Raw genomic sequence first — 27,498 nt, 5'->3', positions numbered from 1 at the left:
TGAAGTTCATGAATGTACACATGCTTCAAAGTAGAATTTGGCTTTGGGCTAGTAATTTTATTCTGATCCACAGTGTTTATGACTCTTCATTTCAGTTGTTTTTACTAACAAATTAGGAGATAAACCTAAATTTCTGACCCTTGGATTAATTAGAAAATAACTAAGAGTTATTCTTTTGTAAATTCAGTAAGAAGCTATTGTAAAATTGCTGTTTACTTATCCAATTCTCTAAATAAAAGCTCTTGGATAGTAATCTACTCTCCTAATTAAAGGAAAATATTATAACTCTCTCTCCAATTCCTATTTTAACTAGAAGAGCCACATCATTATTTTTAATGGTTTCTTCTGCATTTCGTATTTTAAAAAACGTTAGTAACACTACTTTCTGTAAAATACAAAACAGCATTGAAAGTATCCAGTTACTTACTGGCATTCAGATTTTGAAGATACACCTTTATGATGAAATTAACAGTCATGAAACAAACTGTTCAGAACCGTCAGAGTAACCATTTGAAAATCAGATTTATGACCCTCTTTAAAAATTTGTTAAAGCTATGCTGGTTTACATCAAAGTACTCCTAGTGAGGAGAAATGATGTACTATACCGAAAAAACAAGACCTCATCAGGGGTCTTCTTAACTTGGCTCTGAACAACTTTAAAAGCCAAAAGATCTGCACCATATGTTGTTCTCAAGGTCAGTACCATGGGATGCCCTGTAAAAAGATCTTTTGGTATTACTGATAACAAAAGAACCTTGGATTGGATCCAAGATGGACATGTGTTATAAATGAATTCTGCTTTGTGGTAAAATACAGTTAAAGTACAATTCAACGTACTTACCATAAAGCCTACATAAGCAAAGGTACTCCTCTGAAGCCAAAAATCTGATGCTGCTAAAGTGTCCAGTTTCTACTATTACAGCTTAATGTGGCTGATTTGAAATCATTTCCTTAGTCCTACAGAATCTTCTTGATTTTTAACATCTTACAATAGTGACCTGGCACTAGTTTAGGTCTATAAAAACATAATTGTCACAAGTCACCCAATAACATGACAACCAGCACAAATTTCTGCACATCTTAAAAAAAAAAAAGCCTTTGGATGATAACACTAATGCGTAATGCTGCGGAGGATCCAAAGAAGCACTCTAAATGACAGATATTATTTAATGATGGTAATCATTTTCTGAAAAGCTGTACCAATAACAATTTTAGGTAGAACATAACATGAAATTATTTCATGAAATATAGTCTTGTTCTATGCTCTCCTGACACCACTCCCAAGAGAAAGCTTCCAGTCTATTTGCTGTTTCTTTGCTGATGAGACATTCATCCTTTAATTCCCTGATTGTCTTCCTCAATGATTTTTGTAAACGTCTTTCTCGGCCTAAAACATTCCGCAGACTTTTCTTGGTATCCTCTAGCTCGCTGATCACTTGATCTAATTTATGCTTAAGTTTCTTTGGACTGTCCATCACACTGTAGCTATGTTCCTAAAAACATAAACACCAAGTTATTAAACCAGACAGACAAGCAGTGAGATAAAAAATTATAACTAGGCCTCAGCTATTTCTCCACTTACTATACTTAGAGAAGATCTTTAAGTTGGTGATACTAAGAGGTTTAAAGAACACGGGAAGAGGATGGGGGTAGAACAGTATTTTTGGCGCCTAGGGCCTCCCTCTTTGTCTAAGGCCAGGCATACACGAGGAGTACAGAATCCTGTGGATGGGAAGTACTTCTCACCTGGAGGTAGGTATCTGCTTATGAACAGCGAAACATTCACAATGACTATACAGCTTTTGGTCCCTAAGTGTGGAGCTGCTAAGTTTAAGTTTTACCTACCACAAAACTTAAATTTTTAAACTTTTAACTGAATTGCTTTATTTTGATGAATATTTCACTTTATAAGGTATGAAAGGAAAGGAGTACTGAAGCAGGTCCTCAGGCTGGTTGTTATGGATTTAGAGATGACTCTGGTCTTGGGGTTTTAAAGAGATAATTTAAGTTCTCAGTATTTACTGTGGTTATGTTTATGTCTGCTGGGTAGACTTTTCTTCATCCAAAAACAACACTGACATATCTTATAAATGTAACATAAAATAATTTTGAAAAGCTGTTACCTAAAATTAGTGAAGAGGACTTTGCTTTCAGCCAAGATGCAATAACACAGACTGGACTGACTCCTATCTAAAAAAACCCCAACACATGGCCAAAAGATGTAAAAATGTTTGAAGATAAACAGACATCAGGCAACGAAGGCAGATACTGCAGAGAGATGGGAAACAAAGAGGTGAGTCCTAAGATTGCCCAGCTTACTGCCTTGAGAGAGTTCTAGGCCTCAGTGCAAGGGGAGGAAACCCAGGTAGAGCTTGGTAGATAGAGTTGAGGAGATAGTGCAAAGTATCCAGGGAGACCAAGGTGGCTACAGTTCATAGGGCAAAGTATTAGAGAGGAAAGAGCTACACAGAGAGAGAACCCTGGAGATCTTCAGAGGCTCCCCCTCAAGTATTTCCTTGTAGGAAACTGCTCGAGGTTGAGGAAAGAGTGACCAGAACAGGTCAGGAGTGCCCTGAGCTCACAGGGCATAGACACTACTCCCATCAGGCAGACCAGATTCATGGGGCACTGAGCGGAGTATACAAAAGTCTTGCCTCAGTGGTGGAGAAAAAATAGCCTGAGACTGAGCACTGCTCTAGTCCTACCTAACAAAGCAAAACCTGAAAGGATCAAATTGTTTCCAAATAACGAAACTCCGTAACCAAGCTCAAGAAAACAGGACAAAAAACTATCCAACATCCAGCAAGGTAAAATCCGGCACTCAAAATTTACCAGGCACACAAAGCAGCAGGAAAATACGAGCCATAATAAGAGATAAACCAATCAATAGAAACCAACCCAGAACTCACAAATGTTAGAATTAGCAGACAAGGGAATTAACAAAGTTAGTAAAACTGTATTATATATGTTTAAAAGTTAAGCAGAGACATGAAAGATATTAAAAGAGAATCAAATAGGATACCTGTACATAAAACTTACAATTTAAATGTATTTATAATAAATTTAATAGATTTGTTATCATAATAAATAATATATAACAGATTTACTATTATTTAAATCTCTTTAAAAGATAATTTATTGTTTAAACAAAAATAATAAAATGTAGTGTGGGGTTCATAGCATATGTAAAGTGAAATGTATGATAGCAGTAGCAAAAAAGGTTGGAGAGGAGAAATAAAGTATATTATGATAAGATTCATATACTATATGCTAAGTGGAATAATATCACTTATCATGTAGCCTGTGGTAAATTAAAGATGGATGCTATAAACCCAAAAGCAACTATCAAAGAGTTATGGCTGATGAGTGAAAAAAAGGAGACAAAATGGAATTGTAAAAAAAATTCAGTTAATCTAAAAGAAGGCAAAAAAAGAAGAAAATGAGAACAAAGAACAAATGGAACAGGAAATAAGTAAGATGACAGATTTAAACCAAACCATATCACGTTAAGTAATGTGATATAAAAAAATTTAAAGTAATGTAATAGTAATCACATTAAGTGTAGAGTTTAAATAATCCAATTAAAAGGCAGAAATTATCAGGTTATATTAAAAAAATCAAGACCCAAGAGTACATGCTGCCCAGAAAAAAAGCACTTTAAAGATAAAAAGACACAAACAGGTTGAAAGTAAAGGAGTTGAAAAAGATACACTACAATAACACTAATAAACAGAGAACTAGAGTGGATATGTTACTATCAGACAAAGTAGACTTCACAGCAATGAATACTACCAGGGATAAAGAAGGCCACTTCTTAAAAATAAAGGGGTTAATTTATCAAGACATAAGAATACTAAATATTTAGTACCTAATAACAGCTGCAAAATGTAACAAGCAAAAACTGACAATTTAAGGAGAATTAGACAAATCCACAGGTATACTAGAAGATTAACAGCTCTCTCTCAATAAAAGATAGAACAAGTAGACAGAAATTAATTAAGAATGCAGATTTGAACATTATCAATTTGACCTAATTGACATTTATAGAACATTCTGGCTAACATCAGCAAACTATACATTCTTTGCAAATGCATGCAGAATGTTTACCAAGACAGACCATATTGTAGGCTATAAGTCTCAAAAAAATTAAAAGCATTCAAGTCACACAATGTATATTCTCTGACCACAACTGAATTAAGTTAGAAATTAATAATAGAAAGATATTGGGGAAATTCCCCAATATTTGCAAACTATATAGCACACTTCCAAACAACCCATGGATCAAAGAACAAATCAAAATGGAATTTGGAAGTATTTTGAACTAAATGAAAATGAAAACACATTTAATTTGTGGAATGCTGCTAAAGCAATACTTAAGGAGAAATTAATATCACTAAATGCTAACGTTAGAAAGGAAGAAGCCTCCAATCTATGACCTCAGCTTCCATCTTAAGAAACTAGAAAGATGAGGGCTTCCCTGGTAGCGCAGTGGTTGAGAGTCTGCCTGCCGATACAGCGGACATGGGTTTATGCTCCAGTCTGGGAAGATCCCACATGCCGCGGAGCGGCTGGGCCTGTGAGCCATGGCTGCTGAGTCTGCGCGTCCGGAGCCTGTGCTCTGCAATGGGAGAGGCCACGGCAGTGAGAGGCCTGCGTACTGCCAAAAAAAAAAAAAAAAAAAAAAAGAAAGAAACTAGAAAGATGAGCACATTTTACTGAAATAAGTAAAAGGAAATAATAAAGATGAGTGGAAATCAGTGAAGTAGAAAATAAAAACAAAAAATAAATGAGAAAAATCAGTGAAAGCTAGTTCTTGACAAGATCAATAAAACTGATAAATCTCTAGGCAGACTAATCAGCAATAAAAGAAAACAGAAACAAATCACTGACATCAGAAATGAGACAGATGGTATCACTACAGATTCTATAGATATTGAAAAGATAATAAGGAAATGTTTTGAATAATTTTAAGCTAATAAACTTAACAACTGAAATAAAATGGACAAATCCCTTGGAAGGTAACTAGCTCCTTAAAACACTTTCCCACAAAGAAAATTACAGTCCCAGATTGTTTTACTGGGGAATTCTACCAAATATTTATAGAAGAAATAACTGCAAATCTATACAAACTTTTCTAGAAAATTGAAAAATAAGGCAACATTTTCTAACTTTTTCTTTGAGGTTAGCATTATTCTGATACTGAAACCAGACAAAGACATTCAAAGGAAAGAAAACTATAGGCCAATATTCTTTGTGAACATACAAGGAAAGATTCTAAACTAAATTTTAAATCTAATCCAACAATATATAAAAGGAATAACATCATGAAGAAATAGGGCTTATTCCAGAATGCAAGGCTGGTTTAACATTAAGAAATTAACTGGGGAATTCCCTGGTGGTCCAATGGTTAGGACTCTGCTTTTACTGCTGAGGGCCCAGGTTCAAATCCCTGGTGGCCAAAAATAAAAATAAAAACAAATCAATCAGTGTAACTAATCATACTAACAAACTAAAAAATAAAACCCAAATGATCTCTCAGCAGACACAGAAAAAGCATTTGACAAAACATTCCTTTCTGATAAAAATTCTCAGCAAAGTAGGAGTAGAAAGGCACTTCCTATGTGACAGTATGGATGGACCTAGAGGGTACTATGCTAAGTGAATTTAAGTAAGACAGAGAAGGACAAATACTGTATGATTTCACTTATACGTGGAATCTAAAAAACAAAACAAATGAACAAACATGAAGCAGAAACAAAGTTGTAGATACAGAGAATAAACAGGTGATTGCTAGAGGGGGTGGGGAGGAAAGAAACAGGTGAGGAAGTAGGAGGAACAAACTTCCAGTTACAAAGTAAATGAGTCAAAGGTATGAAAGGTACAAGTGTTGGGAATACAGTCAATAACTATGTAATATCTTTATATGGTGACATATTGTAACTATACTTATTGTGATCAGTTTGAAATGTATAGAAATATGGAATCACTATGTTGTATAACAGGAAATAACATAATGTTGTAGGTCAATTATACTTCAAAAACAGACAAACAAACTCAGAAAAAGAGTTCATATTTGTGGTTATCAGAGGCAGGGGATAGGAGGAGGGAGAATTGGATGAAGGCAGTCAAAAGGTAAGAACTTCCAGTTATAAGAGAAATAAGTACTAGGGATATAATGTACAACATGACAAATATAATTAACACTGCTGTGTTATATATGAAAGTTGTTAAGAGAGTATATCCTAAGACTTCTCACCACAGGAAAAAATTTTTTTTCTATATCTTTAATAGTGAAAGACTGAACAACTTCCTCCTAAAATCAGGAGCAAAGCATAAAGATCATTTCTCAGTACTTCTCTTCAGCATAACCTTGGAGGTTCAAGGTAGTGCAATAAAGCAAGAAAAAGAAGCGAAAGGCACTCATATTGGAAAGGAAGAATTAACACTGTTTTGTTTTGTTTTGTTTTTTTGGCCACGCTACGTGGCTTGTGGGATCTTAGTTCCCCAAGCAGGAACTGAACCTGGGCCCTCAGCAGTGCAAGCGTGGAGTCCTAACCACTGGACCGCCAGGGATACCATAAAACTGTTTTTAATGACAGACACCATGATTGTCTATGTAGAAAACTGGATAACCTCTAAAAAAAAAGCTTTGATAATTAATATGTGAGTTTAGCAAGTTTGACAGATACAAGATTGATATACAAAAGTCAATTTATTTAATAGAGAGAGGACAGGAGAAGCAAAGAAGAACTACAATCCTGCAGCCCGTGGAACAAAAACCACATTCACAGAAAGACAGACAAGATGAAAAGGCAGAGGGATACATACCAGATGAAGGAACAAGATAAAACCCCAGAGAAACAACTAAATGAAGTGGAGATAGGCAACCTTCCAGAAAAAGAATTCAGAATAATGAAAGTGAAGATGATCCAGGACTGTGGAAAAGGAATGGAGGCAAAGATCAAGAAGATGCAAGAAATGTTTAACAAAGACCTAGAAGAATTAAATGACAAACACCTAGAAGAATTAAAAAACAAACAAACAGAGATGGACAATACAAAAACTGAAATAAAAAATACACCAGAAGGAATCAATAGCAGAATAACTGAGGCTGAAGAACAGATAAGTGACTTGGAAAACAAAACGGTGGAATTCACTGCCACGGAACAGAATAAAGAGAAAAGAATGAAAAGAAATGAAGACAGCCTAAGAGACCTGTGGGACATTAAATGCAACAACATTCGCATTATAGGGGTCCCAGAAGGCGAAGAGACAGAGAAAGGACCCGAGAAAATATTTGATTAGATTATAGTAGAAAACTTCCCTAACATGGGGAAGGAAATAGCCACCCAAGTCCAGGAAGCACAGAGAGTCACATACAGGATAAACCCAAGGAGAAACACGCTGAGACACATAGTAATAAATTGGCAAAAATTAAAGACAAAGAAAAATTATTGAAAGCAGCAAGGGAAAAAGGACAAATAATGTACAAAGGAACTCCCATAAGGTTAACAGCTGATTTCTCAGCAGAAACTCTACAAGCCAGAAGGGAGTGGCATGATATACTTAAAGTGATGAAAGGGAAGAACCTACAGCCAAGATTACTCTACCAGGCAAGGATCTAATTCAGATTCAATGGAGAAATCAAAAGCTTTACAGACAAGCAAAAGCTAAGAGAATTCAGCACCACCAAACCAGCTCTACAACAAACGCTAAAGGAACTTCTCTAAGTGGGAAACACAAGAGAAGAAAAGGACCTACAAAAACAAACCCAAAACAATTCAGAAAATGGTCATAGGAACATACCTATAGGTAATTACCTTAAACGTGAATGGATTAAGTGCCCACACCAAAAGACACAGGCTTGCTGAATGGATACAGAAACAAAACCCATTTATATGCTGTCTAAAAGAGACCCACTTCAGACCTAGGGACACATACAGACTGAAAGTGAGGGGATGGAAAAAGATATTCCATGCAAATGGAAATCAAAAGAAACCTGGCATAGCAACACTCATATCAGATAAAATATACTCTAAAATAAAGAATGTTACAAGAGACAAGGAAGGACACTACATAATGATCAAGGGATCAATCCAAGAAGAAGATATAACAATTATAAATATATATGCACACAACATAGGAGCACCTCAATACGTAAGGCAACTGCTAACAGCTCTAAAAGAGGAAATCGACAGTAACACAGTAATAGTGGGGGACGTTAACACCTCACTTACACCAATGGACAGATCATCCAAAATGAAAATAAATAAGGAAACAGAAGCTTTGAATGACACAATAGACCAGATAGATTTAATTGATATTTATAGGACATTCCATCAAAAACAGCAGATTACACTTTCTTCTCAAGTGTGCATGGAACATTCTCCAGGATAGATCACATCTTGGGTCACAAATCAAGCCTCAGTAAATTTAAGAAAACTGAAATCATATCAAGCATCTTTTCCAACCACAACGCTATGAGATTAGAATGAATTACACAGAAAAAAACATAAAAAACACAAACACATGGAGGCTAAACGATACGTTACTAAATAACCAAGAGATCATTGAAGAAATCAAAGAGGAAATCAAAAAATACCTAGAGACAAATGACAATGCAAACAGGACGATCCAAAACCTATGGGATGCAGCAAAAGCAGTTCTAAGAGGGAAGTTTATAGCTATACAAGCCTACCTCAAGAAACACGAAAAATCTCAAATAAACAATCTAACCTTACACCTAAAGGAACTAGAGAAAGAAGAACAAACAAAACCCAAAGTTAGCAGAAGGAAAGAAATCATCAAGATAGAGCAGAAGAAAATGAAATAGAAACAAAGAAAACAATAGCAAAGATCAATAACACTAAAAGCTGGTTCTTTGAGAAGATAAACAAAATTGATAAACCCTTAGCCAGACTCGTCAAGAAAAAGAGGGAGAGGACTCAAATCAATAAAATTAGAAATGAAAAAGGAGAAGTTACGACACTGCAGAAATACAAAGCATCCAAAGAGATTACCACAGGCAACTCTATGCCAATAAAATGGACAACCTGGAAGAAATGGACAAATTCTTAGAAAGGTATAACCATCCAAGACAGAACCAGGAGGAAATAGAAAATACGAACAGACCACTCACAAGTAATGAAATTGAAACTGTGATAAAAAATCTTCCAACAAACAAAAGTCCAGGACCAGATGGCTTCAGAGGTGAATTCTATCAAACATTTAGAGAAGAGCTAACACCCATCCTCTCTCAAACTCTTCCAAAAAATTGCTGAGGAAGGAACACAGCCAAACTCATTCTATGAGGCCACCATCACCCTGATACCAAATCCAGACAAAGATACTACAAAAAAAGAAAATTACAGACCAATATCACTGATGAATATAAATGCAAAAATTCTCAACAAAATACTAGCAATCAGAATCCAACAGCACATTAAAAGGATCATACACCATGATCAAGTGGAATTTATCCCAGGAATGCAAGGATTCTTTAATATACGCAAATCAATTAACGTGATACACCATATTAACAAATTGAAGAATAAAAACCATATGATCTGTATATATATAACTGATTCATTTTGTTGTGAAGCTGAAACTAACATACCATTGTAAAGCAATTATACTACAATAAAGATGTTAAAAAAAAAACAAAAACAAAAACAAACAAAAAAAAACAACCATATGATCATCTCAATAGATGCAGAAAAAGCTTTTGACAAAATTCAACAGCCATTTATGATAAAAACTCTCCAGAAGGTGGGCACAGAGGGAAGCTACCTCAACATAATAAAGGCCATATACGACAAACCCACAGCAAACATCCTTCTCAATGGTGAAAAAGTGAAGCATTTCCTCTAAGATCAGGAACAAGACAAGGATGTCCACTCTCACCACTATTATTCAACACAGTTTTGGAAGTCCTAGCCATGGCAATCAGAGAGGAAATAGAAATAAAAGGAATACAAATCAGAAAAGAAGAAGTAAAGCTGTCACTGTTTGCAGATGAAATGATACTATACATAGAGAATCCTAAAGATGCCACCAGAAAACTACTAGAGCTAATCAATGAATTTGGTAAAGTTGCAGGATACAAAATTAACGCACAGAAATCTCTTGCATTCCTATACACTAATGATGAAAAATCTGAAAGAGAAATTAAGGAAACACTCCCATTTACCACTGCACGAAAAAGAATAAAATACCTAGTAGTAAACCTACTTAAGGATACAAAAGACCTGTATGCAGAAAACTATAAGACACTGATGAAAGAAATTAAAGATGATACCAACAGATGGAGAGGTATAACATGTCCTTGGATTGCAAGAATCAATATGGTGAAAATGACTATACTACCAAAAGCCATGTACAGATTCAATGCAATCCCTATCAAACTACCAATGGCATTTTTCCAGAACTAGAACAAAAAATCTTAAAATTTGTATGGAGACACAAAAGACCCCAAATAGCCAAAGCAGTCTTGAGGGAAAAAAACGGAGCTGGAGGAATCAGACTCCCTGACTTCAGACTATACTACAAAGCTACAGTAATCAAGACAATATGGTACTGGCACAAAAACAGAAACATAGATCAATGGAACAATATAGAAAGCCCAGAGATAAACCCATGCACCTAGGGTCAACTAATCTATGACAAAGGAGGCAAGGATATACAATGGAGAAAAGACAGTCTCTTCAATAAGTGGTTCTGGGAAAACTGGACAGCTATATGTAAAAGAATGAAATTAGAACACTCCTTAACACCATACACAAAAATAAACTCAAAACGGTTTCGAGACCGAAATGTAAGACCGGACACTATAAAACTCTTAGAGGAAAACATAGGAAGAACAGTCTTTGACATAAATCACAGCAAGATCTTTTTTGATCCACCTCCTAGTGTAGTGGAAATAAAAGCAAAAATAAACAAATGGGACATAATGAAACTTCAAAGCTTTTGCACAGCTAAGGAAACCATAAACAAGGTGAAAAGACAACCTTCAGAATGGGAGAAAATATTTGCTAACGAATCAACGGACAAAGGATTAATCTCCAAAATATATAAACAGCTCACGCAGCTCAATATTAAAAGAACAAACAACCCAATCCAAAAATGGGCAGAAGACCTAAATAGACATTTCTCCAAAGAAGACATACAGATGGCCCAGAAGCACATGAAAAGTTGCTCAACATCACTAATTATTAGAGAAATGCAAATCAAAACTACAATGAGGTATCACCTCACACCAGTTAGAATGGGCTTCATCAGAAAATCTACAAACAACAAATGCTGGAGAGGGTGTGGAGCAAAGGGAACCCTCTTGCACTGTTGCTGGGAATGTAGATACAGTCACTATGGAGAACAGTATGGGGGTCCTTAAAAAACTAAAAATAGAATTACCGTATGATCCAGCAATCCCACTACTGGACATATACCCAGAAAAAACCATAATTCAAGAAGACACATGCACCCCAATGTTCATTGCAACACTATTTACAATGGCCAGGTCATGGAAGCAACCTAAATGCCCATCGACAGACGAATGGATAAAGAAGATGTGGAACATATATACAATGGAATATTACTCAGCCATAAAAAGGAATGGAATTTGGTCATTTGTTGAGATGTGGATGGTTCTAGAGACTGTCATACAGAGTGAAGGAAGTCAGAAAGAGAAAAACAAATATCCTATATTAACGCAAATATGTGGAACCTAGAAAAATGGTACAGATGAACCGGTTTGCAGGGCAGAAATTGAGACACAGATGTAGAGAACAAACGTATGGACACCAAGCAGGGAAAGTGTAGGGGTGGTGGTGGTGTGATGAATTGGGAGATTGGGATTCACATGCATACACTGATGTGTATAAAATTGATGACTATTAAGAACCTGCTGTATAAAAAAATAAAATAAAAAAGTAAAATTTATTTCCCCACTTCAACAGTAAATAAAACAACACTGTCTATAACAGCATCCAAATATATAAAATATTTTGGGATAAATCTGATAAAAGGAGTGAAAGACCTGTATACTGAAAACTACAAAACACTGCTGAGAGAATTTAAAGGTCTAAATAAATTATGTGATACAATGAATTCATGGGCTGGAAGACATAAAATAGTCTTATTAAGATGTCAGTTCTTCCCAAGTAGATCTGTAGGTTCAACATAATCCCAGTCAAATCTGTAGGTTCAACATAATCCCAGTCAAAACTCCAGCAGGATTTTTGTAGAAATTTATAAAGTAATTCTAAAATTCATATGAACATGCAAAGAATATCCAAAACAACTTTGAAGAAGAACAAAGTTGGAAGATTAACACTGTCTTATTTCAAGAATTATTATAAAGCTATAGTAATCAAGACAGTAAAACAGATCTGGATTCCAGGCCTGGTTCTAACATCAACAGGCAATGAGATGAATAAAGCTTCAATAATGTGTGTGTACGACTGTCCTTTAAGAAAACTAAAGACATAACTATTTTTTAAATTAGATATTTCCATATAGAAACTATAGTACCTATAGGGAGGAATTAATTATTGTATTTTATTGGTTGAAATATCCTTGTGAAAGCACTCTTTGAACTATGTAACAAAAGATTAACTACCTGTGGATCGTTATTGCAAATATATAAATTATAATGCCCCTGGGAAGCAATATTTCTGGATATTACATATTAAAAAAAAAATCTCAAACACCTAAACTCCTAGTTTTTCAGTAAGATTTTGAAAACTTAATCCTAAGAGAGAGGACATGGTCATCTTAATATTAACATTAGCCCAGTAAGTAATTTTACTTACAAAAATGAACTGGGACTGGAATTCTTCGATACACGAGGAAGCACCAACAAGCTGGTGATTGTGGTTTGTGACTGGAAGGGCTTTGAGGGTGAAGTTTTTCCTACAATGAAGATTTTCTCTTTTCCCCTGTTAAGAATAGTTAATAACAATCATTGTAGATTTTCTATCCTTTTGAAAAATTTTAACCTTCTTAACTGTATGTAGTAAAATTAATGTATTTCTTTTTCTGGAAATTGCTATTAAAAGTCAGTAAAAGTTAGGGGCTTCCCTGGTGGCGCAGTGGTTGGGAGTCCACCTGTCGATGCAGGGGACACGGGTTTGTGCCCCGGTCCAGGAGGATCCCACATGCTGCGGAACGGCTGGGCCCGTGAGCCATGGCCGCTGAGCCTGCGCGTTCGGAGCCTGTGCTCCGCAACGGGAGAGCCCACAACAGTGAGAGGCCTGTGTACTGCAAAAAAAAAAAAAAAAAGAAAAGTCAGTACAATTTAAATTTACTGACAGTACTTTAAAGGAACTTCCCCAAAGTAACTCTAAAGTTGATCTGGAAACATGAATTTTTCTGGAAAAAAAAAGGAAAAAGAGTGACAATGAGGGAAGATACACCCTACAAAGTATTAAAAATACCCTACTCAGTAACAATAGTTTAAAAAGTGTACTACTCTCTTAGAAAAATCTGAATAGATCATGTAGATAAAAGCCTTTAGGATAAAAAGTGTCATTCTAAATAAGTGGAGAAAGGCTATAAATCATGAAAAAATGAACTAATTATGAAAAACAGTTATATCCTTTATGTATAATAAGTCAAAATGAAATTCTATATACTGAAAATTTATGTAAGAATGAAAACAATGAGGAAGTAGAAAAATACATGGGCAATATTTACATAATCTTAAAGGCTAAAGTCAGATAGCACAAGAGAAAATATAGGACTACTCAAAAAAAGTCTGAATTTCAAACAAAACAAAACAAAACAAACCAACCCCATGATGTGAGCTAAAGACAAATAACAAAAAGTAACTGCAACATAGATGGCAGTTAAATGATTCATAGCCTCAATATCTAGTGTTGTTCCAAAACAGCTTAGAAAAAGATGAAAATAGAAGAGGACCTGAATAAGTGATTCACATAAGAAATAAAAACGTCTAATAAACATATGAAAAAATGCAGAAATACATTTTCTAATATTCATATTAGAAATAATCATTTTCTAATATTCAGAGATAAATTAAAACAATAAGATGGCATTTTTGCCTATCAATTTTACCAAAGATTAAAATCACAACTTACATTGAGGATTAGGGGGAACAGAAACTTTTATGCATAACTAGTAGGTAAGCAGATTGGTATAAGCTTTATGGTGGGCCTTTATATATGTTGACTTCACTATAAAGTTTAGTTAAAAAATTGATGTTCCATATAGGTTCATCTTAAAAACGTGATCCCTTGAGCTGCAACACAATCATGCGGGGTGCTTGTTAAAAAGTGCAGATTCCTAGACTCCAAACCAAACTTGCTGAATCAAATTCTTTGGGAGAGGGGCACAGGATTCTGCATTTTAAGCAAGCTCCCTGGATAATACTTATGTAGACTAAAGTATGAAAGCCATTTTTGTGGAAAAAAAATATATTTTTAAGAGGACATTTGTCACACTGTCCTTGTGTCGTTTTTTTTTTTTTCTTTTGGCCATGCCACATGGCTTGCGGGATCTGATCAGGGATCGAACCCGTGCCCCTGCAGTGGAAGCGTGGAGTCTTAACCAGTGGACCACCAGGGAAGTCTCCTTGTGGAAAAATGTTTAACATCATGGAAAACAGTAGCTAAGAGTGAACTTTGGAGCCAAAATGCCTGGGTTCAAATCCAGCCTCTACCATTTAACAGCAGTGCAACTTGGGGAATGTATTCCAGCTTTCTGAGCCTAAGTTTTCTCAAGTGGTTAAATGCGAATAATAATAGTATTTAACTCTTATGGTTGTTTTGAGGACTAAAAGAGTTTATATGTAAAGTGCTTAGACTAGTGCCTGGCACACAGCCAGCACTATATGAATGTTGAAAGAACGAAAGAGTGAAGCAAAAAATAAAAAGGAGGGCTTCCCTGGTGGCGCAGTGGTTGAGAGTCCGCCTGCGGATGCAGGGGACATGGGTTCGAGCCCCGGTCCGGGGAGATCCCACATGCCGCGGAGCGGCTGGGCCCGTGAGCCATGGCTGCCGAGCCTGCACGTCCGGAGCCTGTGCTCCGCAACGGGAGAGGCCACAACAGTGAGAGGCCCGCGTTCCGCAAAAAAAATAAATAAATAAATAAATAAATAAATAAATAAATGAATAAATAAATAAAAAGGATATACAGTATAATTCTATTTTGTAAGAATATATATAGATAAATTTATATACAAACATACACATACAAATGACTGGAAAGATACACATCAGAGTGTTAACAGTATTATTTCTGGATTACGTGATTATTGTTAATTTTAATTTTCTTTTTGATTGTATCATCTAATTTCCTATAATAAAAAATTTACTTGTTATTAGGAAATAGTTTTTCAAAGTTAGTAATTTATGGTTTATTTGATTTAGTATGGCCATATTTCTTAAGGTCCTCCTAACATTACAGATGACTCCCTGCTATAGGAAACAAACCCTTGAGAGCAAATTGCACAAGATACTGTACACTTATTAATATGGAAGAAAGTGAGGCAGTCTCCACCGGATAGCTCAGGTACTGCAATATGAACACTCGCAAACGTGACCCAGACCACCTGGGAGCAGGCACTCTTCTAGACTACTTTCCTTGTTTCCCGCTGTCAGGATGGAGACACCTTTCAATGGAGGTTCACGACTATTGTTGTGGGAACCCACAGGCTCTCCACATTGGAATCAGTCAGTCTCTATAGTTTCTGGACACGAATACACTTTCAGGTATACGAAGTCAAGTGAGATAGTGAGGGTGAAGCAGCCCACCCATGGCACTAACATCATTGAGGAAAAAACACAGAATTCAACCAGAGTTTACTTCAACAATTGTTTGTCTTTTTCTGACCTCTCTTCTTTCCTTCTCCTGTTTTGGTTTTCTACCTTCTAGTCCTACCTAGGCTTTAAGCTTGAATGTGTGTGTGTGGCTCTAAAACTATACCTTGGGGCTGTCAGAGGCTCTGCTCTTGACTTCTGCTGCAGTGTGAGGAGCACTGCCACCTTGGAACTACAGTTCAACCCTCTCATGTTCCTCCAGTTTTCAGACACGAATCTTGAGCTATACCAACTCCTAAGGTAGCCTGCTTCACCAAACCTTAATAATATACAGATATTTCTGAGTGGATTCTGGTAAAATTCTCCTACTACTCATTACAAAAGCTTAAGCAGCAGTTTACAAACCTAAAAACTTAAAGAATGGGCTTCAAATTAATAAGCAAACAATAAAAATGGTAGCAAGTGTGGTGAAGTTTCTTAAATAGTACCATAAAAAGTGAGTAATGGGGCTTCCCTGGTGGCGCAGTGGTTGAGTGTCCACCTGCCGATGCAGGGGACACAGGTTCCTGCCCTGGTCCGGCAGGATCCCACATGCCGCGGAGCGGCTGGGCCCGTGAGCCATGGCTGCTGGGCCTGCGTGTCTGGAGCCTGCGCTCTGCAAAGGGAGAGGCCGCAACAGTGAGAGGCCCGCGTACCACAAAAAAAAAAAAAAAAAAAAGTGGGTAATGATGGTAAGCAGTATGTCATAAACAAACCTGTGAATGAGATGGGGAATCAAAGATAGAGGGTATGACTCCAGGTTTCAGTTTAATATTTGGAGTACTTCTGTCAAAGTCTGTCTTCTTAAAGTGCCTTGAACACAACACATCTCCTTTTTTAGGCTCCCAAATGTCTACAGCATTCACATCAAGTCTTTTCATTGCTAATACCCATTTTCTTTTGACGTTTTCATCTGTGGGGAATCTAGAAAAACATACAAGAAGTATTTTAAAATTAAACACTATAGATATATACTTGAATTAAGGCTGTGCCTAAATTGATTCTTGGTATTACTCTTGGGAACTGGAATATTGAGGAAACCATCATGACTCATGCTTTCTTAACGTTCAGTTTTCATAGTCAGATTTTTCTACCAAACATGCTGCAGGCATATGGCCCTCATTTACATCTTTCTCACATTATAAAGAAGAAAAGTTTCAAAAGACATTTAACACCTTTTAGTAAGATCCACACCTGAAGGTTTTTCTTCATCTGTAGATGATAAAGAATATCACTTGGGCCTTTTCCTATCTGAGGAATTTATCCCAGATGAACAGAGACACTTGTACTTTCATTCTTCTGTCAGCATCAAAAAAATTGCTTAGTACAGCATTTAATACAAAACGGGTATAAATGCTTAGTGAATGAATGCAGAGAACACCTGCAGAGTTTGGAATTCTGGAGATCAGAATTATTTTGAAATCTGGAGGCCAATAACCATATCTTTTCCAATTTTTCCAGCTGGTTCAAATCCTTTTTGGAATACGATAGGGTACACATACTCATTTTTGATTTCCTTATACCTAGCAAAGTAGTTAGCAGGTCTTTCTCTGGCACACAGCACAGTGTCTGGCCCAAAAGCAGCAAAATAAACCTTTAGCAAATGCATAATTATTAAATCTTATTGCTCCTTCTTTCCTATTCTGTCAGAAGAACAACTAAAATTTTAAATTAGGACGATCTTGGTTGTAATTTGGTTCAGGACCATCCTGAACTTGTAATTTATATTTTTTCTCTACAACATAGGCTTGATCTATTTCTAAAGGACAGAATATATTTAGGCAAAGATCCTTCGGATTGTAAACTATACGTAAACAACACTGAACTTCTTAGGAGGTATGTTAAAATACAAAGTAATAATATTAGCAAAAATGAGGTTGATGATAGTTTTGATAATCAGCCTGTGATACCTTTGCAGGTATCTTAAGCTTCTAAACGAAATGATAAAAGTGTAAAAGTATCACTGTCATTTCAAATTCAACTCAAAAGGCTATTTAAAAAGAACCTGAGAACTAAAGTTCAAAATTGCACGTCTAGGGCGTATAGCTCAGGGGTACAGCATTTGGCTGCAAAACTGATGATTTAAGTAGAACTATCTTTTGCTTTTTCTAACAGTCAGAAGTACTTGGCTTAACTACAGCAGAATCTTACACGTGAAATGTCAGTCCTTTTAGCTTGGAATTTGGTAAACAGCGAGAAGCACATCCAACGGCCGAGCAACATTTCACCATGGTTTTAGTAACTCATACCAGAACTGAAAGAAAATTAAAAGGGTTAGTTAACTCCAAAGCTAAGAGTAACACAGTTACCGTTCCCGGTACCTTCCAGTATGTTCTAGGTAACATGAAATCATGCTAGAAAGCCAAAGGGAAATATTTTCTTGCAAAACCTGCAGCTCTGCTCATACAATTTTCTAGGGGTTTGGCTTCTTTAATAAGGCAAGTCATATTTAGCGATGCACAGAGGCGCCCGATTTCCATTTAGGAGGCCGGTACATGTCCCTCCCACCGCTTCGTACAGACACCATGTTCCCTCGCCACCACGCCTTGGCACACTGACTCCTCCTGGCACCCTAACCTAGGCTGAGCTCCCAGCCCAAGCGTTGCTTCCCCAGGGAAACCTTCCCTGACAGCCAGATTAAGTCAGATCCTCTCTAGGATTAGCTCTCGGGGAACACACACGTCTCCTTCCTAGCACTTCTCAAAGCTGTAATCCTCCATTTATTTCAGAGTCGCCGATGAACGTCTTTCTCGGCACCAGTCTGTGAGCTCCCTGAGGGCACGGTGGGGCGTGCGTTTTTTCTCACTTTTGTCCCCACGGCGTGGCTGCTGACTGGCACAAAGGAAATGTTAGGATATATACTGAAGGAATGAAGAGGAAGTAAAGGAGAAGAGGAGCTCTGGGTGCTGAGAAGCGCTTGGGCGCCTACCTGCCGGCGGAGCACGCGCCGGACCTGCTCAGAGCCAGGAGGGCGGGCCGAGCTCGGCCCCTTTCTCGAGGCTTCGGCCGCCGGGAGAGGGAGGGGCCGCCCTGTTACAAGTGCGGATGCGGCCGGAGAGCGGCCCTTCCTCAGGGGCTTTCCTCCTCGCCCCGAACCACGCCCAGGGTGTGGGCGGGTAGCGAAAGGGGGAAAAGGGGAGGCAACCTAAGAGTCATTACCATTTGCAGCGAAGGCAGCGACTAACGCAGACTACAGAGATTGCGCTTCCCCTCGCTTCCGTCCCGTCAGCTCGGGAACCGGAAATCCGGCTGCCCCGGGTCACGTGCCCAGCCGCCATCTTGGTTCCGGCGGGAGCTGTATCCGGAAGGGGGTAGGGTAGAGCTGCGATGCTTCTCAGGACGTAGCTTTCGTCCTGGGGGAGGGGTCCGTGGAATTTGAGGGGAGGTGGAGGAGATGGCGGCCTTGGCGCGGGAAAAAGGCGCCCGCGGCCAAGTGCAAGGGCGGCGGGGCTGCGAGCACTATGACAGAGGATGTCTCCTGAAGGTGAGGACTTCTGTGGGCTCTTCCCCTACGAGCTTCCGCCGGGCTGGGCTGGGGGCGGGGTGGGCAGGTAGGGCGGTTTTAGGCTTTTGGGCTGAAGTTTGAGGTTAAGCTGTTGTCAGGATACCTTCCCCTCTCACTGGGTTCCTGCTGTAGAGAACGTTTATGGCAAGGCGACCACAGGCCCCCACCTATTCTCTTGTGTTGTGCTTTGCGAGCAAAGCTCGTCTTGCTTGGGAAGAGCCTGGCCTTGCACATTAGTTAGTTTATCGGTGGGTTCATTTATTTAGTCTTTCGCTGCTGGAAGTAGACTGAGGCAGCCTCAGGCCTGTGCCGGCTTTTCTCCAGGATCACTTTCAGGTGTGTGATGAAATAAGAGAAAAGGGGTAAGCAGGTTTAGAATCAGAATACGATTTCATCTCCTGTCGTAAGTTTTACAGCTTGCCAGTTTCGTTTTAGAGTCAGTGATTATGCCTAAGCCTGCCAAGGAGGAAACGTATGTGTGTAATAGGAAGACAGTTATGTAATTGCCACAAAATAGGGAATTATGTGTAGGAGAGTGGCTAGTATGCATATACTGTTACTTCAGCTGTTTGAGAAAAATTCCTAGTCAATCTAGAATTTTAAAAATTCGCATCCGTCCAATTAAAGTTCATTAATTTTTCTTGCAAGAAGCGGTTTAAAGATTTTGCTTAGAAAGCTTGAGCTTTGGAGTCCCACAGCCCTACCCCCCAAATTTTAGCTCTGCTCTTTGATAACGCAGTACTTTTTTTTTTTTTTTTTTTGCGGAACGCGGGCCTCTCACTGTTGTGGCCTCTTCCGTTGCGGAGCACAGGCTCCGGACGCGCAGGCTCAGCGGCCATGGCTCACGGGCCCAGCCGCTCCGCGGCATGTGGGATCTTCCTGGACTGGGGCACGAACCCGTGTCGCCTGCATTGGCAGGCGGACTCTCAGCCACTGCGCCACCAGGGAAGCCCGATAACTCAGTACTTTTGAGAAAACTACTGGTTAATGCCCCACATATAAAATATGGGTGATAGAAGTTCCTGTTTCATAAAAAAGCATGAGGCCTGTAAGGATAACCTAAAGCCTTTTTTGTAGGCGGTGGTTTTGTGACCATTCCTCCACTGCACTGGATAAAGCTCTTTCAAAGGTGGTCATTCACCAGGTGTTGTTTAAGGAGAGTGAGTGCTATCCGTATGATTCCATTTCCATTGAGATGTGTTAGAGTTTCAAACTTCAGGTCTAAAACTGAATTCAACATCCTCATCCTCCTCTCCCCCCAAGAAGTCACACAAATACCTCCGTGTTTCATAGCACTCAGGTAGTTGACCCTGAGTATCAAATGCTTTTTTGCCCCCCACCCCTTCCCTTAAATACCAGAGACCAAGTGAAGAGTTTTAAGGAGGAAGTAATCAACTAAATTAAAAGCTGCTGTTTGCCTTTAAATTTGGTAAGGAGACCTCGGTCACTGGTGATCTTGAGGAGAAAAGTTTCTGTGGAGAGGTTGGGATAGAGTGTAATTGGAGTGGATTCAAGAGAGAATGGGATTAGTGGAAATGGACATAGCCTTTATAGACAATTGTTGGAGTTTTGCTGTAAAAGAGAGCAAAAAAAAAAAAAAAATTGAGGCTGTGGTTGTTGGGAGATGTGGGATCATGGGATTTTTTTTCCCCCCATGGGAGGGAAAGATGGGAGGTGTTGCAGCATTTATGTATATTCTTAGAGGTGACCCCCCCCAAAATGAGAACATTTATCATGCAGGAGGAAGAGGGAAAACTGTAGGAGACCTGTCTTTGAGTAGCCAAACTGAAGAGGGGATCCAGTGTACAAAGAGAGGAGTTGGCCTTAGATAAAAACGTGGACTGTAGACTGTAACAGAAGGACAGACGGTGTGAGGTACATTTGCAAGTAGGTTGACAGAGTTTGTGGGAGAATGTTCTCTCTTGATTATTTCTGTTTTCATAGTGAAATAAGCAAGAGTGTAGCAGGAAGAAGACGTTTTTGAGGTTTGAAGAGAGAGGAGAAGATATGAAATAATCAGCTAGGTGTTCGGTCCTAGACGGTGGAAGAATGAAGGAATTGACTAGGGAAACATGGTAGTAAGACCCCACTTTTTATTAGGGGTTATGACTTAAACGTGAGAACAGCCAGTGTGGTGGTACTTTTGCTTTAGCCATATTTAGGTGTTCCTATGCAGGTTGAGTAGGAGAGAATTGGATTTAACCAGAGTTGGGGTTCTGGGTAGGTGAGTATGTAAATAGAGAAGGAAGGAACTAGGGTGTATGCAAGGGAAGAAGTGGAATTAGTTGGAAAAGGAGGAGGTAGTGGTTAGGGAATTTAATGCTTGAAATTAAGATACAAACAGGATTCAGTTCTTGTTCTAAGCAATGGTTCTTAAAGTGTGGGTGATTGGACCCCTGGGAATTCCTGAGGCCCATTAGAAGACCACTTTATACTGCTAAGACATTATTGTCTTTTTTAGCATGTGTGAAACTAATGACTAAAACTGCTAGCACCTTAACGTGAATCAAGGCAGTGGCACCGAACTGTACTAAACCTATAGTTTAAAAAAAAAAAAATCCAGTTTCACTTAAGAATGTCATTGATAGAATTAAAGCAGTAAAATTATTAATTGTATAAAATACCAACCATTGAATACATGTCTTTTTGTATGTTTGAAATGGGATGTTTTCATCAGGCACTTTTGCAGACTTATATTAGGTGCTTGTTATGAGGAAAAGCTCTGTGCAATTGGATTATGAACTGAACGAGTTTCTTTTTTAATGGGACATTTTTTTACTTGAACTATGATTATTCAGACTTGAGTATTTGCTGGACATTTTCTCCACTAGGAGGGAAGTGAGACTGTCATTGCAAGGAAAACAATCAGCAGTGATAAAATTCAAGCTTTCATGTAAAAATTAGAGTTTTGGAAAACCTGTGTTAGCCTCTGTGAGCTTGAAAGCTTCACAATACTTATTTTTCTGTTAAGATGGTTAGTGATGTTAACAAATGTGATTTTTTGATATTGCATGTGAAATGTGGGAACATTGGGAAGAGCTACATAGTTCAGTGAACTGATATTTTCCAAATGACCAGTGGGTGGATAAAAGGTCCATTCACAACGCAAGATAGATCAATGGAAGGGAGAAAAGTTAACTGATTAGTTTTAGATTTCATGTTGCAACTACCTGTTCTTAAGATTTGTTGAGTTTTGGTGTCATATCAGAAGAATATCCATAATTTCCTAAGAAGGTTATAAAAATACCTCTCCCTTTTCCAACTACATATTTGTGTGAGCCCAAAATTTCTTCATATACTTCAGCCAAAACTGTGTGAATGCAGAAGCACATATGAGAAGCTACCTATTTTGGGGGGAAATATAGCTGTTTTTCATTAAAATGTGTTATTTATGTTAACATGTAATTGGTTTGTTGCTATCATTTTAAAAATAAGTAATATTTTTAAAACCTGTAAGTTTTAATTTATAATATGGTAGGTGTCAATAGATATAATTTCACAGAAACAAAAGCTCTTTGGGATTCAACATAATTTTTAAGACTATAGGTAAAGGGGTTGAGACCACAATGTTTGAGAACCACTGTTTTGTGGCATGACTGAGAATATGTGGCTGAGGAGGGTTGGAGGACAAGGCCATTGGAAGTGAGAAAGGGAACTGAGAGTTCAGGGTATTGGAGGGATTATCACTGTTGGATGTGCAGATAACTAAGATTTAGGACAAGAGTAATATTGGAAAGAAAAGGAGCCAGTTGAGTGTTAAAATAAGAAAAGAATGAGCTATGTTATGGGAAGTCATGACATAGGAAGTCTTCAGAAATGAGAGGATCTGAAAGGTCACGGTGTACTGGAAAGTATCAGGTTAGCTTACTGGCCTGCAGACTTCTCCATGTACTAGTTAGGGTAAGGTCTACAAAAAGACCCAGTAGTAATGTGAGTTAAAGAATAAAGAGTATTTCTTCTCACCTAACAATTCAAGGTGAATGATCCAGTTTGGTAATGAGGCTCTGTTTCACATGATTATCCTAGGGACAAGTTTTTTCCATTGTATTATTTTGCCATGGAGGAGGAGGCATGCCCAGTTTCTTAATATGCAGGCCCAGGAGTGGCACTGATTTCTTCCATGTGTATTCTGTTTGTAAGAACTTAGTCATTTGGTCACAGGTAACAGCAAGGAAACTGTAGTATAGCTGGGCAGTCATGTGCCCGGGAAGAAGGAGACAGTAGATTTTGTTGGACAACTGGCAGTCTTTGCTGCTCTTGAAAACAAGGACTGTCTTTTACGTTTATTGCATCTTCTAAAGTATCAGATACATAGCTGATGGTTAGTAAACTTAAGAGGACTAAAATATAATCTTTATAGTATTTAATGCTTCGGGTTTGAAGTTGGTAAATGAATTTATCTGGAATGTCTAAGTAGAAATTGCCTGCGTGCCATTTAGGCTGAGAATGAGTTTAGGGTATTGTGGGATTAGTTTTGCAATCTAGGGACTTCCATCCTTCACAGTTCTTCTGTCTTTAACTACAAGGTTGTGTTCAGCTTGACACAGAAATGTAGATGTTGAAGGAAAAACAGTGAAATGTCATGTTTAGTGTCAGTTTACCAAATGATCTATTGGTTGTAATCTTTTGACCTTGTTCCGAGGAGGAGGAGGAAGGAAATTTCTTTTTGCATTGCAAACTTGTCTTTTCTTGCTTCTTATAACTGTTTTTCTTCCTTGGGGATTAGGCACCATGCTGTGACAAGCTTTATTCTTGCCGGTTGTGTCATGATAACAATGAAGATCATCTGCTAGATCGCTTTAAAGTAAAGGAAGTGCAGTGCATAAACTGTGAAAAAATCCAACATGTAAGATTTTATCACAAATTTCTATTTTCTTTCTTTAAAAAAAAATTATCCTAAGGTGGTTTTAAAAATTTAATCAAGAGTATTGCCAGTATGACTTCTTTAGCTCTTAAAGTAAGCCTTATCTTGGATTTCAGTATATAAAAACTTGTAAAGATAAAACTGCGTGTACATTAATAAAAATTCTGGATATTTAAATAGTAATTCAGAATGTTTTGGTAAACTCTAATTTTTTAGTTACATGTGTTTTTTTTAGGCACAACAGACTTGTGAAGAATGTAGCACATTGTTTGGAGAATATTATTGCAGTATATGCCATCTGTTTGACAAAGACAAGAAACAGTATCATTGTGAAGACTGCGGAATTTGTAGGTACTGTATGTAAAGTATTCTTTTCTAATTGCTTCTGATATATCTGAGGAATAGTAGTTTTTAAAATCAACTTAGTTGGAATATAATTATTGATACATCTTATAAAATGCATTCATTTTAAGTGTCTAGTTCAGTAACTTTTGACAAATATATATACTGTGTTACTACCAACACAAATCAAGATAAAAAATATTTCCATTATTCTAAAAAGTTTCTTCATGCCTTCATCATTTAACTAGGCCATCAACAATTGTGTGCCTATTTAAATTTTAACTTTGGGGTAGAAAATATGCTTTTATATGAAGTGTTTTGTAGGCAACGAAGGTAAAAAATTAGGGTAGATTTTTTTCCTTTTTGAAGATTAGTTTAAAAAAAATTGTCAAAAGTTTTGATAAAATCACTACAGACTTAAAAATTGGAAAATACAGAAAAGTAGAAAGAATGAAAGTATTGATAAAACAGCCTGAAGTCCAATCATCCACTGACAAGGTACTATTGACATGTTGGTATATAGGAATTTTTTTCTTTCTAAAAATCCTGAAGTGTTAGATGTATACATAAGCATATATGTAACGTGTTTGTTTTAAAGTATACTAATACAGCAAGCCACTCATTTTAAGAAATAGAATGTTACCAATACTGCTGGAGCTCTTAAGTATTCTATGTTAATCCTTTCTCCTTGATCCCACTGGAGAATTTTAAATCGCTTTCTTTTCTTTTATGTAGTTGTTTTTAAGGAAGGATAACAAACATATCAAAAGATGTACCAATCATAAGCAAACAACCTTTTTCTAGTTTTTAACTCTAGAAGTTTGATATGGGTCTTTTTTATAGCTTTCATGTCTATACTCTTTGAACGTGTGGAATATAGAAATAATAATTGGTTTCATGTTCTCTGCTAATTCTAACATCTTTGTCAGTTCTGGATTAATTCTGATTGATGGATTATTATTTTTTGGTTGGGTTTTCCTGCTGCTTTGTGTCACTGGTCATTGTTGGATACCAGACATTGTGATTTTTTACCTTGTTGGGATATTTTCATATTCCTACAAATCTTCGTGAGCTTTATTTTGAGATGCAGTTAAGTTACTTGGAAACAGTTTGGTACTTCTGGGACTTGCTTTTTAATTTGTTAGATGGATCTGGAGGTGTGCTTATTCTAGGAATAATTATTCCTCACTACTGAGGTATTACTCAGTACCTTCCTGAGTACTCTACCCAGTATCCCATGAGTTCTAAGGTTTTCCAGTCTGGCTGATGGGAGTAAGCACTGATCCTGGCCATGTCTGAGTTCTGAGCACTGTTCCTTCTAGTTCTCTTGGATGGTTCTCTCTCTGGCCTTGGGTAGTTTCCTCACATGGATGCACTGATGTGTATCCTGCTAAATACCTGAGGGGGCTCCCCTGTGCAGCTCTGTCCTCTCTGGTACTCTGTCCTGTGAACTCCAGCCATATTCTCAGTCAGGAAGTCTTTTTGACTCTGCCTTACTTCCTTCAACTTGTTTGGCCTGGAAGTGCTCTAAGCAGTAAACTGGGGCAATTGTAGGGCTCACTTAATTTGCTTCCCATATCTCACAGATCACTGTCCTTCATTGCCTGATGTTCAGTGAAACTTGTTTCATATATTTTGTTTGGGTTTTGTGGTGGTGGTTTTAGGCAAGAGGGTAGATCCAGTCTCTCTTATTCTGTCTCGGGCAGTAGTGGAAGCCTCCCTGCAGGGTTTTACCTGTGGAATTTGACAGGCTGATTCTAAATTTCACTTGGAAGAGAAAATTCACGTAGCTAAGCAGATTTTGAAAAGGAAGAATAACAAGGAGGGGGTTGCATTTCCACATAATCAAAACATGATAAAGTTAGAGTAATTCAAATGGTGTGTTCTTTGTACAGGAATAGACAAATAGATAAAGGGAAGAACAGTGTGTTTGTGAGTGTGTGTGTGTGTTTGTGTACATTCACATATTTATACACATGAATTTATAACAGAAGTGGCATTTCAGATCAGGAGAAAGGGAATTAGGAAAATTGTTTATCCATTTGCGAACAAAAAATTGATAACTAAAACTGTGCATTCATTAGAATATGGTTTTAGCATGTTGCGACAGAAACTCTAAATAACAAGTGCTTCAAAAAAGGTAGACGTTTATGTTTCTTATGGAAAAGTCTGAACCATGTAGTTAATTAAACAGAAGTCCAGGTTCCTCTTATTTTTTTGCCATCCATAAGCTGTTTTCTTGCCTACATAGTTTAGAAGAGTCCATATTCTGATATATCAGTGGAAAGGGGGAAATAGGTGAATGGAAGGTATACCCTTTTCTCCTAAGGGCATGAGACAGAATTTTCATTTGTCTTTTCTGTTCATACCTTCAGAGAAGTTAGAAAATAGTTTTTATTCTGGCAGCCCTGTGCCTAGCTAAATGTTCTGTTGTTGTGCAAGAAGAGGTATAAGAGAAATTTGGGGACAGCTAGCAATCTCACCTTTACCATACCTAATACATTTCAAATGGATGAAAGAAAAATATAAAAATTACAAGCCATAGTATTAGAAGTATATAGAGGAATATGTTCATGACCTGTGGGTTTCAAAAGTCTTTTCAAGACCAGAGGCAGAAGCATAAGGCATAAAGGAAAATACGTCTTTTTATTACATAAGAATTAAAATGACTGTATAACAAAAGATGTAAAAAAAAGATGACATACCAGAAAAATAATTGTAACATACGCAAGTGAAAAAGATTAATACCCAAGGTATGTGAAGAGCTCCTTTAAATAAGGTTCCTCAAAAAAAGTAAAAGTAGAACTACCATATGATACTATTCGAAAAAAATGAAAACACTAATTTAAAAAGGTACATGCACCCCAAGTGGTACTGTTCATAACAGTATCTCACACACACACACACACACACACACACACACACACACACACACACACACACACACACACACACACACACACACACACACA

General features: G+C 37.6%; 3 protein-coding genes across 6 annotated transcripts in view; 1 reads left to right on the top strand and 2 right to left on the bottom strand.

The window, feature by feature from the left end:
• ODAPH (odontogenesis associated phosphoprotein) overlaps nt 1–16,628 on the bottom strand; it is a 32,540-nt gene extending 15,912 nt beyond the window's left edge. For both annotated transcript variants that reach the window (XM_027087717.1, XM_027087716.1), the window contains exon 1: nt 16,532–16,628. The gene's annotated coding sequence lies outside the window, so the exon portion shown is untranslated. The remainder of the gene's footprint in view (nt 1–16,531) is intronic.
• THAP6 (THAP domain containing 6) lies at nt 1,150–19,055 on the bottom strand. 3 transcript variants are annotated; one of them, XM_027087713.1, is made up of 5 exons: nt 18,745–18,953; nt 17,967–18,069; nt 16,532–16,739; nt 12,810–12,935; nt 1,150–1,493 (listed from the first exon to the last, which is right to left on the bottom strand). In XM_027087713.1, exons 2-5 carry the CDS (start codon nt 18,044–18,046, stop codon nt 1,239–1,241), a joined length of 669 nt encoding a protein of 222 aa, XP_026943514.1. In that variant the 5' UTR covers nt 18,047–18,069; nt 18,745–18,953; the 3' UTR covers nt 1,150–1,238. The 3 variants fall into 3 exon arrangements, with proteins under 3 accessions (XP_026943514.1, XP_026943516.1, XP_026943515.1); XM_027087714.1 differs by lacking the exon at nt 18,745–18,953 and adding an exon at nt 18,975–19,055 and having other exon boundaries at nt 1,154–1,493; XM_027087715.1 differs by lacking the exon at nt 12,810–12,935 and having other exon boundaries at nt 18,745–18,957.
• Nucleotides 19,056–19,087: 32 nt separating this feature from the next.
• RCHY1 (ring finger and CHY zinc finger domain containing 1) overlaps nt 19,088–27,498 on the top strand; it is a 15,536-nt gene continuing 7,125 nt past the window's right edge. The window contains 3 exon segments of the mRNA XM_027087712.1: nt 19,088–19,299; nt 24,047–24,166; nt 24,420–24,535. Of these exon segments, the coding sequence (XP_026943513.1) occupies nt 19,210–19,299; nt 24,047–24,166; nt 24,420–24,535 (326 nt within the window). The 5' untranslated portion in view covers nt 19,088–19,209.

The sequence above is a fragment of the Aethalodelphis obliquidens genome, unplaced genomic scaffold, assembly GCF_003676395.1.
Source record: "Aethalodelphis obliquidens isolate GAN/ISIS:26980383/991018 unplaced genomic scaffold, ASM367639v1 scaffold59, whole genome shotgun sequence".
Classification (NCBI taxonomy): Eukaryota; Metazoa; Chordata; class Mammalia; order Artiodactyla; family Delphinidae; genus Aethalodelphis; species Aethalodelphis obliquidens.
The sequence above is the reverse complement of the archived record's forward strand: the minus strand, read 5'-3'. Positions and strand labels throughout refer to the sequence as shown.

Coding starts and splice junctions, on each gene's coding strand:
- THAP6 (XM_027087714.1), bottom strand. CDS start 18,046: ATGGTGAAATGTTGCTCGGCCGTTGGATGTGCTTCTCGCTGTTTACCA. Junction 12,936..16,531: donor ATTCCCCATCTCATTCACAG/GTTTGTTTATGA, acceptor TATTCTTAACAG/GGGAAAAGAGAAAATCTTCA. Junction 1,494..12,809: donor TCCAGTCCCAGTTCATTTTT/GTAAGTAAAATT, acceptor TTATGTTTTTAG/GAACATAGCTACAGTGTGAT.